Source organism: Anas acuta, chromosome 2 (assembly GCF_963932015.1).
Source record: "Anas acuta chromosome 2, bAnaAcu1.1, whole genome shotgun sequence".
Taxonomy (NCBI): Eukaryota; Metazoa; Chordata; class Aves; order Anseriformes; family Anatidae; genus Anas; species Anas acuta.
In genome coordinates, this window is record NC_088980.1 from 124,529,023 (window position 1) to 124,544,162 (window position 15,140).

The window sequence follows — 15,140 nt, forward strand, 5'->3', positions numbered from 1 at the left end:
ATTTATAACAATCAAATTTTTCTTTAAAACACAGAAAAATAAAAGTGATACTGCAATGAGTAACGGGAATAATCCCCTCCCCCCTTTCTTTAAAGTTTCATTAGACCATTGAACTGGATGAAATTCAGATAGAGGCCTTATTGTAACCACACTGAAACAGTAGAAATCTCCTGAGACCATGAAACTCAAACATTTTGGGAACCAACTTCAAGCACTCCTTTCGTGTTTTTAAAAGAAAATGAATGAAAGACATTTATTAATTTTTATTCCTGTAGCAATATTTTAATATGACCCTCTTCCCCCCTTTCCCCCCCCCCCCCTGAAAAAGCACAAACAAATCTACTTAAAATACAAGTGTGTGCATATTTTCTTATAATTTAAATTACAGTTCTAGCAGTCAGAAAACTGCCACAGCAGCACAAACTGCATGATAGCTCTTGAGATGCTAGAAATCTGCACTAGTTACATTGCAAATTCATGCTAAAACTACACTGTGGTTGATTGAAACTACCTACCATGCACACTGCTGAGATGCTAATTTTGTGGTTTCAAATCTTTGTACTTATATGAGGATTGTCTAATATGCTCTCAGCCTACAAAATGGTAAGTAAGGATAGCTTTTCTAAAATAAAAGGTACAAAATTGTCAGAGACTAAGAAACTTAAAGTACCAGTCTGAATAATGCAAACTTGAGGTTTTCTCTTGTAAATGGTGTCAAAGAAGCAGAGAATTTTTTGAAAGAAGCTATTATGTTCTTTCTTCAATTTATCTTCTTGCATCGGAAAAGTCCAATTATTGGGGGGTCGAGGGGGAAGATTTGTTTGTAAGTGGTGGAATAAGCACAAATTAACTGTGTTATATGAACAGAAGGGGGAGGGGGGCTGGCAAAGACATCTGAGTGTAAATTAATATTGGTCCAAGCTGGAATAACTTGCACTTTTCAGTATTTGCAGCTTCACGAGGGAGAAGACTGGCTTTATGAGACTTTACAAATCTGTCAGCTAAATCAGAAACCCAAACACAAGATATATTGGTCAGGAATGTTACTTTAACTTGTGAAACATTTTTAGATTTTTAGATCATAAATCAATAATGGATTACTTCAGAAACCTGTGAATGCATTATATAGAATTAGTCATAACTAGTGCATTTATATCTATTGTAGCAGACAAGCTTTTGTTCCAAAGATACTCATAATGTTTGGGAATATGTAGAAAACATTTTGTTCAAATCAGATCCCTGAAATACTAAAAGCCAAAGAGAAGCCTCTCTATCCAACAATAAATGAAAAGCAAATTAATTAATAGCAATATTAACTGCTTTCACCATTAGTAACAAATAATTATTCATTCATTTGGCATCACTGTTCTATTACTTCAGACTTCTGGGATAAGTTAAACAATAAAAAGAGCCTATTCAAATCTGAAATGACAATTCTGGCACTAAGAGGCCTTCTAGATGAATCCCTGAAGGATTATTACCTGGTTTTGTAACTAACATGCTGAACCATCAAGCAGTGCTTGCTCCTATCACATTTGTACAGAGCTGAAGAGCTCTGTGGCATGTTATATGGGATGCTGCAACCCCTCAAGTATAAGAATTCATTATGGGCAGCAGTTTATGTAGATCAACAATTTAGCAAGTCAGTGTTTTGCCATCTGCTAATGGATTGACAACAAAAGCATGGAAATTTCCACCAAGCCTTAAACAAGTGGTTTTTTGTTTTTGTTTTTGTTTTGTTTTGTTTTGTTTTAGAGCAATTACTTTGTTTCATTATTTATTATACAAGAATTTTTAAAACATTGTCTGGTATCATTCATATGTGCACATTACCAAGTTGAAGTATTGTTAGAGAGCCTACAACTGCATACAGTAACAACCACTATATCCACCAGTCTGATGCCCCATTTTCCTGTCTCCTTTCCCTCTTGAGTACTTTCTGATGGAATTATTATCCTTTTATCTGTAGATACCATTCTCCACATCATTGTCCTTATCTACAGATAAGGGGATTAAGGCGTAAAGGAGGAAAGGCTGATCACGCATTACAAAGAAGTGGTCAGCAAAAAGGGGACCTCATGTCACTACATTCTACACACATATGTATGCAAAATATGTGCACTAGACAACTGCTTAGTAAATAAAGTCAGCAGAAGCTTACCCTGTGTATGTGCAGAGTCTGGAGCATAGCCTGACACAAAACAGTCTTGATTTGTTTTTTTCTATGCAGAGAAGCTGAGAAAGTTTTTCCCTCTGGTGATCATGTTTTCATGCTCCTCCTTCTCCACTTCCTCAGCCTGCCTGGCTATGTCTGTGCAGCTCTGCCAATTCCCATTACTGACTGTGCACCTCCACCCAACTTAGTTACGCTTAAATCTAGACATCAACAGACCTGACACACCTGCTTGAAGCTGGCTCTATGACATTGCCACAAGGTGTGAGAGAAAAAATGATGGACTTCCAAACTGCTAATAGCAGACAACCTGATTTCCCAGCTTGCTCTGGAGCTTGCTTAAAGTCTGCACTTAAGGGCTGGCTTGCATCCAAGCAGTTCAATTGTTAGATTACTCGATTCTAGGACCAGATGTGCTAAAATGCCTTGAGAAAAAACACAGTGTTTTACCCTACAGTGGTCATGGTTCTTTGAGATGTGCAGTAACCTGCACACAATAAGTCTGCTGAATGTTATTATTCAATAATGTGTATTATCATAATGCCTGCAATCCCAAATCATGCTTCAGAGTGCTACTGTGCTAAGTTACCAGCCTGAGTCTGTGGTATATTAAAGTATCAGATCTGAGAGGAAGTAGTTTCCCTTTCTCCTTCAGATTAAAGAACCAGAACATATGGCATTATTGCTTCAAAGGCATTCCTGCAGGGCACTGCATGGTACACGGGGGACATATCTGTGTGCATGGTCACTGAAGGACCTGGGAGGAAAGTCACTTAGTCTCCTGTGGTGTTACTGAGAGACCTACAAAGGAGAAAATTCTCAGACTGAAGAAAAGAAGAATATATGTCCCTGTCATGAAAAAAAAAGGTCTCCTTGATGCCTAGAAGTGATTTATATGGTGCATATGCTTTCAACAGCAGGGAGTCAGCCTAGTTTCACCTGTAAGAATTGAAGGCAAAGGACAAAGAGGGATTAATTTTGTAGAAGTTTTGCTCTGGGATCAGACTTCATGGTTGCCATGCTGAGATTTAGCTGCTTTCTTTCTTAAGCCTGAGCTCTCTCTACACATCTCCCTGAAGCATCTCTTCTTGGGGCAATCCTGCACTGCTCGGTGTCACCACAAACAGTATCACCTCCTGCTTCAGTGCCTGAAGACTGCTTTTGGGTCCAGCTACTGCAATGTGGGCCTTAGAGGTCCTTTACATTTCCTAAGTGAACAGAAGTGCTTCGAGTGTCAGACAAGTGTCTGGGTGTCAGACATCTCAGTTGCATTTAAAGCAGTAAAAAAATGACCTCCTAACTGCCTTCAGCTTGTAAAGGAATAAGAGGGAGTGGTAGTGCTGATAATACTGATAGCCCGGTGACGGGGAGCTACAAAGACAGCAGACATAACCACATAGTAAATTATGCAGGAAACAACCCACGAAGTGCAGTTTTCATAAAAAATACCTGACAATTATTTGCTCCCTATCAATTTCTAGATCTGAGTAAATCCAAGCTAGCAGTTAGAGATATGCAGGAATCCTAGAAGGATTTATTGCCACATGAGTGGAAAGAGGAGATTTAAGACCAAACAATGACTGTTAGAGTGCAAGGATGCAAACACTGTTTATTCTTTGCTTCAAACTGTGAAAAGTAGCATTGATGTAAGTCAGCGTCTCACTGCTTCATGAGATAAGGGTACATTACCATGCATATAAAGTGTAGGATTTGTAAAATGTTCCCATATGAATCCAACTTTATTAAGCCTCCCAGGCAGAGCCTCTTGGGGTGGGAGGTGGGGGGTAGGGGTGGGGAGGGCTCTCTGAGCCCAGGGTGCAGTGGAGGAGAGTCTAGTGGGCAGCAAAGCAGCCGGGAGTGGGAAGCCAGCACTTTGGCCCCTGCCTGTCCTGTCTCAGGATCTGGCCTGCCTTGGCTCCACATGCAACAGAAGGATGGACATCATGGGAATCACATGCAAAACTAAGGCAGGCAACTTTCCAGAGGGCTTGCCACGTAGTAATATGCTCATGCAATGCCTTAAAGGTTCAGTAATCTGAAGGAGTAAAAAACTTAACCATAAAGTTTATGCAGCTCTTTTCACCACACATAAAGGACTATGATCTAAACATCCATCAGGAAGACAAAGAGGCTCCCCAGTGAAGTAGTCACTTCACCAAGCCTGTCTGAATTTAAGAAGCGATTGGACTGTGCACTTAGTCACATGGTCTAAACTTTTGTGTAGACCTGTGTGGTGCCAGGAGTTGAGCTTGATGATCCTCATGGGTCCCTTCCAACTTGGGATACTCTATGATTCTATAAAAAGTATCCAGGTGGATTTTAAGTAAGAACCTTAAAAGAAATTAACATAGATCCCTGTTGTAACACCTGCTCCTTGGTCCTTATTTCTTCTTTCTTTTTATTGTTAAAGTGGCAAATGTAAAAAGAAAGAAAGAAAAAAAAAACAACAACAGTAATCCCACTTATTAGAACTTTAACATTGATTATTTTTCTTTTATTTTCCTGAAGAACCAAAATCATTGTATTACAGTACTGCTTGCTATCATTCTTTCCTTTTGCCATTAAGAGAAACACCTCAAGTAGCTTAAATCTCATACCATACTGCCAGTCATCGCAAATGACTCCCATACACTATAACATTTTGCATATAAAGCTTTCACAAATAAAAGTAAATTGTGAAGTTGTGAGCATGCGTTACGTATTCTTCACTGAGGGAAGAAAATGAGTGCCAATCATCTTTACTGTGCCCTTATGAATGGTTTCATTTCTTAGAGGTGGTGAAATTAAGTTTTAGTAGTTTTGTAATACATAAAATCTTACTTTGAGCCCTTCCACAAAACCTGAAATGAAAAAAAAAACAAAAAACAAACAAAAAAACAAACAAACAAAAAAAAAACAGAAATAAAAATCCTAAAAGAGAAAAACAAATAAGCCAGACAAAAACCTACAGACTAATTGGAATTTAGTTACTTTAATAAAAGTAAACACTTAACAAATATATCTCAGTCATAAGAAGTGTTAGATAAGGTTAAAAAATAAAGGCTTTGTGTGCCTGGAAAATGAATAAATTGGCATTTCCAGCTGCAGTAAGTAAAATTATAAGTCTCTAAAGGTACAGGTCTAGGAAGACGGTATCATCTTGGAACGAAGTTTACAAAGCACTGAACTCACTTTTTAAAAAAAAGATGTTCATAAACAGTCACAACAGCAATTCTTCCTTCAGCATACCTAGTTATAATGGGCACCTGGTATGCCAAGGAAATGAAAAAGCTAATCTTTTAAGAGGATCAGTATACATACATAAATATATACAATCTTTATAGATGCAATAGGTAGATGTCACATTTAAGTCCTATCATCGGCTTGCTAATTTCCCTAAAACACTTGAGCATACATTCTAAAATACCTAATATGTGTAATTGCTCCATACATGCCATTAAAATATTATACCTTATTATCCCTATCACAACATAATCAGCATGTAAAACTCAGACATTCTTCCCTGATGAGATAATTCTGGTTCTCTCGAGGACTCTACATCAATGTACATGTATTTATTCCCTCCTGTGCACAATTAAAATTCTACTACAGAACAGAGTATGACATTTAAATAATGATTTTCGATACAGAAAACCTAAACTTCTTATCTTGCAGCCAAAAGCACACTTCAGAATCCAATTTTTGGAAATACTGCACTTATTTTCTAATGCTTGCCCTAGTGTAGTGCTATAATTCCATTTTTATATTACTATTAACTCAATAAATCATTGATTATGATGGCACTTAAATCATATTGTACACTAGTAAACAATATTTTCTTTTCAGTGTGTTAAAATACTTGTCATATATCTTTAACAATCTATGTAAGAATTTATAATTGCTCCTTCAAGATTTCAAATTGATATTATATCAATTTGGAATCAATTACTACAAATAAACTTGTGCAAAGTGAAGCAAACAGATCATCTCTAACTTTTTTTTTTTTTTTTCTTTAGTCTATGGACAACTACAAAATCAGGGTTCAATAACTGATTGTAAATCTAAGTGCAACTCACCCATTCATAAGCAGAATACTGACTTCAGAGCTAGACAGTGAAATCAGACTGAACTTTTTCAATGAGTTTTAAAAATATTAAAATTCAATGAGTTTTAAAAATACCAGTAACATCATCATTATTATTGCTATTATTACATAAAGAAAAACATATAGGAAATTAGCTGATTCATTTACCTGTCTGTGTCCTGTATTAAGTTAGGATGGGTAAAATGAAGTTCTAAGAGCTACTGGTATGCGTTTGTATTTGTTCACTTTATGAACAAATATGACTTATGAAAGTATGACTGCTTAAGTTTAGAGTTTAACCTAAAAAAAATAAGTATGTCTCTAGGTTGAGATTTGAAAACCCAATTAGGTAATACACAAATCAAGTGATCTTTTGGAGATCACAACTGTAACTGTGCCTTTTGTATTCAAAATGTAAATCAAGCCTTCAGCAGTTTATAGGAAGACAAAATACTTTCCCTCTAACTTGGATGACAAGAGAACTGTTCTGATTAGAGCTTTCTGGAAAGCATTGGATAAAAAGAAGATTAAAAAACATTAACTTGTGGTATCTGGAAAAATGTGCATCATAGGCCAAAGTTATGATAGATGATTGCCTGCCTGTAAACCCAGTCTCTCTATATGTCAGGAAGGGTTCCCTCTGAGCCTGGGTAAGGAGAGCATCAGTTTTCAGGTTCCCGCTTTGGATTATGCCTAAACCCAAAGACGTGTTTCTACACGCAGGTCAGATGTTCCAGATTCATATTTGCCTGTCTTCATACTATTTCTGGGCAAGAATGTCCAAGCTCTGCAGCTCACTGGAGCAATTGCCTACTAACCTCTTGATCCATAATAGCCTGATCCAGACTGTCATGTACATGACAATCCTTAGGCCTGACCAGGGTCACCAGGAGATCTTCCAGGCTCAGTCCTTCGTCAGCAAGAGCAGATGTTTTGAGCCTGAGGCATAGCCAAGCCAAATTGCCCACAGTTTTGGTGGAAGCTTGTCAAGATGCTGGGCAGCCTAAACTTCCAAACCACCAAACCAGAACTTTGAGTTTCTGGGATGGATGGGCGGAACCTGCTCTGAAGCCACAGACCTTGGGAGCCAGGCAGGCCCTGCTAATAATCGTGATGCCCAAAAGAATGACAAACTGCAGGTCTAGGAGGCCATGTTCTTTCAAAAACAACATGTCTGTGGCATACTAAAAAAAAATAAAAAAATTCCGCTGAACTGAAAGCCTCAATTTTTGGCCAGGTCTCGTCCTTACATGAAATTCAGGCTCTCTTCTTTCTCTTCTTTCCCCTCCCTACATACTTCTCTGAAGAGCTATAGTGATCTACAAGCACAGAGCCACTCTGCTCTGACATGCCCTCCCCTCCCTTGGACATGACGCAATCTTTCAGTTTAGAGCTCAAGTTCCTTAGAAATAAGGACAGGAACTATGTTCTCTGTGTCTTAGGAGCACTGAAACGTTGCTGGAATTGTGTGGCAAACCAGGAAGAAACACCAGCTTTCCCCTACTCAGTGCTCATGATCTGTTGTCTAGTTGTGTGGAGATCCCAGTTCAGATCTGAACACTCCTGTGGTAAAGGTTCTAAGAATAGGAGGAGCAGGGGAAGCTTGTTGCTACAATGCCCTGCAGACCAGCACAGGAAGGATCCTTTTCTGGGGCCTCTCTGCAGCACACCCAGGGCAGGCTCCAGCACATTATAAGCACAACTGCTCTCTCATGTATGAAGACAGACTACCATATGGACAGTTACAATTTTGTTGGGAGACATGAGATAAAGTAGCTTGCTATGGGGCAAATGCAAAGAACCAAGTTTAATCTCTGAGCTTCTTGCTTCTATGAACAACTTGGATCAGTAGTTTTTTCCATACTTCAAAGTTCTGCGGTGAATAACCTGCTAAGATAACTTACTTACTTACTGTTAAGACCGTAACATATCAATAATCTACTATCCCCAAGCTGTGGTTGATTAACTTCCATTACAGTCACTGACATTAACATTCACGTGTCAAGAAGTAGCTATCAGTGTACTATGCATTTGGTCATGCACATCAAATGAAAATACATTGAAATTTATTAAATATGCTGGTAAGGTATATTAGCACTTTCTGTGCTGGATAAAATGAAATATAACCAGGAATCAGAAACAGATTTGGAAAATAACTAGCATTATTATATTCTTCAACAGATCTGAAAAATCAGTCCTATACATGTAACTCACTAATGGCATTTCTTATATACAAAAAGTATCATTGTTAAATATAGCTACCTTGATGAAAAATAAAGAAAATATTACTGTAAAATTTAAAGAAATCATCTATTTTACTGAAAGCATATATATATATATATAAAATACTCTTCTATGGAATGGAATAAAAAATAAAGCACATTTAAATAATTTCATTACATTGAAAGATGCCAAATCATCTGTGAGTGGTTTCTTTTTAGATGAAAAGAAATCAAAATATGGGACAGATGTTGGACAAACCACATTTGAGGTCTATCACACACTGGCATTTTTCAAATGATTTTGGCTCATCTATTAAATAAGGTGTATTTTGCTTGATTTTGAAAAGGGAAACATCAGGAAATATTTAAAGGCCAATTGCTGCCAATTAACTTTGATCAGCAAAAGTTGCATTTGAATCTTTTAGATTCTTTTGCCTGTCTGGAATAACACACTATTCTAAAATCTAGCAAAACAACAACTTGATGATTAATGTGTGTTGGCAGCACCACCACAAGCTTGCTTAACAGCTGGATTTTAAATAAACAGCTGTCTTCATTATGATGGGAAAGAAAACTGACTGTTTTCATGTTTTCTTGTTATTAAAATATGATCAGAAATTGCTTTTTCCCTTTTAAGATGAAACACCCAGGCATTATGGTGACAGTGTCTTTCAGCAGTTCGGATAGTTTTAGAACAATCTCGCAAGAACCGCCAAACCATAGTCTACGTAGGCTGAAAAAGCCTTTGGCATGCTGACACCGACTCCTCACAGCATGCCACAAGTGAGAGGCATGTGTGGCAGAGAAACCCTACTACATAACAAATTGTACCTGCCACTGGGGAAGGCAGAGACCCAGAAGGCCATGGAGAAGGACAGTATATACGACGTTAATGATTTCCCTTGGGTTTAAGGTAATACTTCCCCACAGTGGGATGTGAGAAATCTGTACCCAGACATTAACTGTTTATAGAAGCCAAAGTTTAATATTTAATGGTCTGTGCAGACTGTTGCATTCTAGTATTTATTTCTATAAAACAGAAATTTTATAGAAATTTTATAGCTTTTGGTGTATCCACTTCTAAAACTTGTCTACTGTGGTCATAAACACAAAGACCCGTGAGAAAAAAAACACTACCATTTCAACTATTGTAACCTTTGAATGCCAACACATTTAGTGTAGATGTTATTGTATATTTAAATGACAATATTATACAGATATTTTCTAAACATTTTCATATTAAAACTGTGAAACCAAAAATAATTGTCAAACCTTCTAATAATACATAAAAAGAAACAAATGTTAATTAAACTCTATTTTGAAATAACAAACACTTACTTCTAAATCATTAAAGAATAGATGAGTGTCTGCCAAATTGAAGATCATCTCTTCCATTCGGAGTCCAAGAGACACTGAGGTCGGTGGATCCTTAAGAAATTAAGAGAGTATACCATCAATACTGTATGTAAACATACATGTACATACTAGAATACAAAGGACAGGAACTGTTTTTCAAGAGAAATTACCAGATATATGAAAAGTAACATCCACATGTTCGTTACCATTTCAGCTACTCTTTAGTCTTCTAATCATGTTAAAATAAACCTAAAAAATATGACCAGCCCAACTACTACCATGATTCTACAGAGGGGACCTCTGTGGTCCCACTTGTGTTGACACAACCTTGTGTGGTCACGCTTGTGAGTCCATGTACAGAATTACTGCCCTCTGAAAAAGGGCAGAATGAGAAAGGGAAGGATTCTACCAGCAGCAAATTCATTTCACCCAAAACTTAGCCAGATTTTACAACTGTTTACAAGTTTTATGGTAACTGGGGGCATGACAATACTATCAGTACTGAAAATAAGCTCTCACTGGCCACAAGTGATTTGGCCCTGTGAATACCTAGGGACTTTAAAGAAAATCACCATTAATATTTCGTTTGCAAATAGCAATTATATTTAAAACCACTCCTTGATTCTACACAAAACCATATTTTAATTATGCTTTCAGTTGGGCCCACCCATGCAGAGTGAACAAATCTATTGTTTGTTATTAATATATAACACACTTTAACTTCTCTACAAAAATTACCATAACAACTTATTCCTTACTGAGCTAATAAACTCAAAAAGCATGTTCAGCATTGTGGTTACCAAATGCATTGCAGATGTTTGTCTTGTTTTGATATTTTTTGTATGTGTTTTATGTATTTTCAGTCTGAAAAAATTGAAAAGAAAACCTAATATATACATTTGATATACAGTTTCTCATTTATAATACCAAGTATATCCAACCACACAGAAGCATGAGTTTGAAAGAAAATGTTGTATTATCTCATGACACCCTCTATTACCAATATTAGTTTGTTAGGAGTTATATTTTAAATACAACTGCAGAAGTGACAACCCATACTTTACTTAAAATAAGTTAATATTCTAAAACTGATGACAACTCAGATTTAAAACCAAAAGACACGGTCCGTACTTTCCTTTTCCACCTCTCAATCAAATTAATAGGTGTTTCAACATGATCTCTGAACTTTCAAACATTTTTCTATAACTGCTGGTCAAAAGGTAAGATATGTCAGTAGCAAGCAGCTGGAAAAGAATGGCAAGCTGGCATCCTGTTTACCTTCTAGAAATGCCAAAACCCAAGTAAAATTAACCAGAGAAAAGAATTTTGGAAAGAAGCATTTAGCAACAAAGCTATATGGAACAGACAAAACAACTATTTGTGAACTCACACACACTAAGAGTAAGTAAGTTTTCTAGTATCAAAAAATAACCCTCATAAATGGGACAGAAAAAATCCATAATGCCACTATAATGCCACAGTTCTTAAAAATAAGCCTTCTATTTAAGTCTCCCCCTTCCACCCCCCCCCCAAAAAAAAAAAATTGGCTTCCTAATTCAAATGGAAATACTTTAAAATATGAGCAAAATTATTCTGCCCCTCTATTTTCGTATCCCCCTATTTGTCTTCCTTCATGTTACTTTTGTACGCATGTGAGGTGGAAAGCAGGTGATGTTTTCTCCCTGTATAGGCCTGAGGTTGCTTCCCTGTCACATTCCTACCTATCTTTGAGCCTGGCTATAACCCTGCCATTCTTCATAGCTCCTTAATCATTTCTATTAAACCAAACAAGGATTTCTATTTTCCCTAAGCACTAATAGAATTCACACCGCAGAATGCTCTGTTCTAGTTAACAGGAGTTAGACCCAGGACTAAGTGTCTAACATGCAAATGACAATCTTGATCTACATCTTGATCGTCAAGTGATAACACAACATTGTACAATGACACCCATTTTTGGTTTACATTTGTAAATAGGAACATCATTTTGAAAAGTAGGATAAATCAGCAGACACAGCAGAACATTGGCTATGAACCCATAGAATTAATTTTAAATGAGTAGCTGTGAATATATATGCTAATTTTGACTTGTGCCTTACTTACAATAAAATTTTCTGTTAATTTTTTTATCACATATTTGAGTCTGAAAAAGTGTTTTTTTTTTGTTTTTTTTTTTTTTTTAATTTGTAGACCGTGTCACTTAAAGGTATTTTTAAATGGTTGACAAAAAAGAATGTGGATTTCTCTAAAGTAATATTAAAACAATGTCATTTACTAGGCTAATTTAATTAGAAGAAAAACAAATAAGAAAATCATTGGCACCTACTGAAAATGTCAGATTAAATACCATAAAAATGAAGAGAAGAAACAAAGCAGGTTTCTTTTCAAAGAAGTCCTAATTCCTTAGTTAAACTCAATCTTGTTCTATAGAAAGTTCCAACTAGCATAAAAAAATTAGTTAAGCTGCAGCTCTGGATACCACATATTTAATAGATGCAAAAGCTTTATCTGTGTTTTAATTATCTGTGTAGTTACACTCTTGCAACTGCTCTTGTAAAAAGCACAAGAGCCTTGGTTTAAGGCACTGCAGTAGATTATACTCTGCTGCCAGTCATTACAGTGAAGGCTGAAAACTAAAGAAGACAAGGCTAGAATAAGATTTAAAAAAAATAAAATAAATCCCATACCAAGCCTTCTTTTGCAGTTTTAAGCCACTAATTGCTAACTAATTATTGTGAGGTGTCACACAATGAGGAGGAAAGCCATCAATCTGTTCTTGTTTATCGGGATTTGCAGGTTCAATCTGAGTGTCTTTTCAGGTATGGTCAAAATCAGGTACAAATCTCTGGGGGAGGTACTGTTTAGCTAAAGAAAAGAAATACCAATGTCAAACTGCTTAAGCAGGCCTCTTGTTTTGAATACTGGTATTGGAGCCAAAACATTGTCTGTATGTCATTTCTAAATTCTACCCACTTGATTTCTTTGTTTTGCGGAGAAACAAGAAGCTGAAAAACAGGAAAGTTCACTTTGGGTACAAGGCTTATTTTCCACTTAAGCCTACAGGTCACAAATGAAGGGTTAAGTGAAACCAGGCTTTGTTTTTCTCAATCTTTAAAATATAATAAACCACATTAAAATAGCTTAAAAATTAAAGGAGAATTCCTTCAAAGCATCTGAATATATATATGCTTTCACAGAAAATGGAAATGTAAAGACCACAACATTCTAGTGCCAATGCATAGCAGAATTTCCACCTGCTTCAAGATGCTAAAGAATGGTTCCAACTTTTTCCCAAATTCCAAAATTTCATCAGTTGACATCTAGCTCAAAACTAAGTTTGTAGGTGTTGAAAGCCCTAAGGTCAAGTAAAGTAACTGATAACATGACATTCGATCAACAGATCTAATATACATACATATATATGTATACAGATATATATATATATATGTATGCAGATATATGCATATATGTCTATACATAAAGAAATATCCAAAAGCAAACTGATTTTTTTTTCTTCTCTTCTGGACTTCATTTTCCTCTGCTAGTTTTATATATATCTGTGAAATCCAAAAAATTCTGAACAACTTTATATAAAAACGTAGCAGTTTATACTGCTGCGCAGCACCAAAAAAGAAGTGTATTATTTTGTTCCAATGCTGAAGGACAAAGGCAGGGAGAAATCAGAGCACAATAGCAGCAGAAGGAGAGCAGGTGATAAATAGAGATGAAAAAGGCTATATAGAGAAAAGGGTGGCATAACCAAGATGTTATGAGGAATGAGGAAAAGAATAAGGAAAAGAAAACCTATCCCTTCAGCAACTGGGCTGCTCATCATTCATAGTCATTCACCATGAAACTCACTCAGGCATTATGAGAAGAGCTGAGTGCCAAGCTGCCAAATCCCCTATTTAATTAGGATATTTTTGTTTGTTTGAAGTTCCAGCTTTTGTATTTTAATAATTATGTGAGAAGCTTAGATTTAATTTTTAAAAGAACATTTCTAGCCCTCACCACAGTGCAGAAACATTCAAGGGGTGAGGCTAAATTGCTCAAAAAGCAGGTGAAAACATTAAATTTTTTCCCTGGAGTTTTGATTTTAAGGGCCAGAAATCAGTAGGAAACTCTCTAAAAATGTGCACCTCACACTGCTGCAAATTAACTTTAACTCTTATATGACAGTCAGTAAGCCAAGAGAAGCCATGATATGAATGAAACTTTAAGAAAATAAAGCAATGTAAAAATAAAGCTTGCGTACCTATCTCTAGAAGTCAAGGACATGCACATGGCTGCCCTTCAGCAAAAAGTTATAATATTTATCCACAGTGCATAATGCATTAATTCTTAGCATAAACACTAATGCCATAAACCTTCTAAACATCAAACTTTGTTTCTGTATTTAGCAGAGATGATATCCTGTAGTTCCTTGTTATGTGTATATATGTGCTGTAGTACAGCAAGAAGTACAGCAAAAAGACAGCTGTCTTTTAGAGATGTGTAACTACTATTCTGCCATACACCATGCAGCGAGAGGTGGCCACATAATGGCTACATCTCAAGAAAACAGTGTCAACAGTGACAGAACTGCCATCAGAAGGCACCCCTCTCTTTGTGTCCTTACAGCTAAATACCAAAAGCTTTCCTCAGCCTCAAGTATCCAGCAAAAAAGGTGTTTATGTTCATGATCCAATTAATTAAAGAAATAGGAAAAATATGCTCACACAAGTACTTCTCAGCAAGGAGTATTTAGCCTTTTCCAGCACGTATGCATTTATTTATTTATTTTGAGAACACTGGGATTTGTTCTCCTCTTTTTGAACTGTCACAGATTTGGTGATTTTGCAGTGCCATACAAAAGCTGGTTTTAGGAGTTTGACATATACTCATAGAAAGGCTGAGGAATGGAAAACAACTTTTTGTAAATTTTTAATAGTCTATAATACTTCTGTTTATATGTATTGATAGAATAATTTTCAAAAGATCTAAAGTTCTAGTGTCTTTTTAACTAACCTAAGAAACCAAGAGTGCTTTTAATGTACATAATGAAAAAAAAATAATTATTTTCCTCAAGCAGGCAGGCTGCTATTACAGAAAACACTTCTGAAAATATACCACACCACCTGAACAAGCAAGAAGGCTTACAAAGAAATACTGCTTTAGATTTTCATAATGCAAAAAGCTATTAGAAGGAATTAAGAACCCAAACCAGAGACTGGACTGAATCAGAAGTAGCTTTGTCTTTCACTCAGGTATCTATAGAATAAAACCTTTTAATGACAAATACAAGTTTTACAAGAAGACAATGTGATTACACAAAGCCAGACCAGTT

The 15,140-nt window shown here is 36.2% G+C and overlaps 1 protein-coding gene across 16 annotated transcripts in view; it reads right to left on the reverse strand.

Annotated features, from left to right (window-relative positions):
* Nucleotides 1-15,140, reverse strand: part of EYA1 (EYA transcriptional coactivator and phosphatase 1) — a 162,570-nt gene that overhangs the window by 25,474 nt on the left and 121,956 nt on the right. For all 16 annotated transcript variants that reach the window (XM_068672079.1, XM_068672074.1, XM_068672078.1 and 13 more), the window contains one exon: nt 9,797-9,886. In XM_068672079.1, coding sequence (XP_068528180.1) covers nt 9,797-9,886 — 90 coding nt within the window. The remainder of the gene's footprint in view (nt 1-9,796; nt 9,887-15,140) is intronic.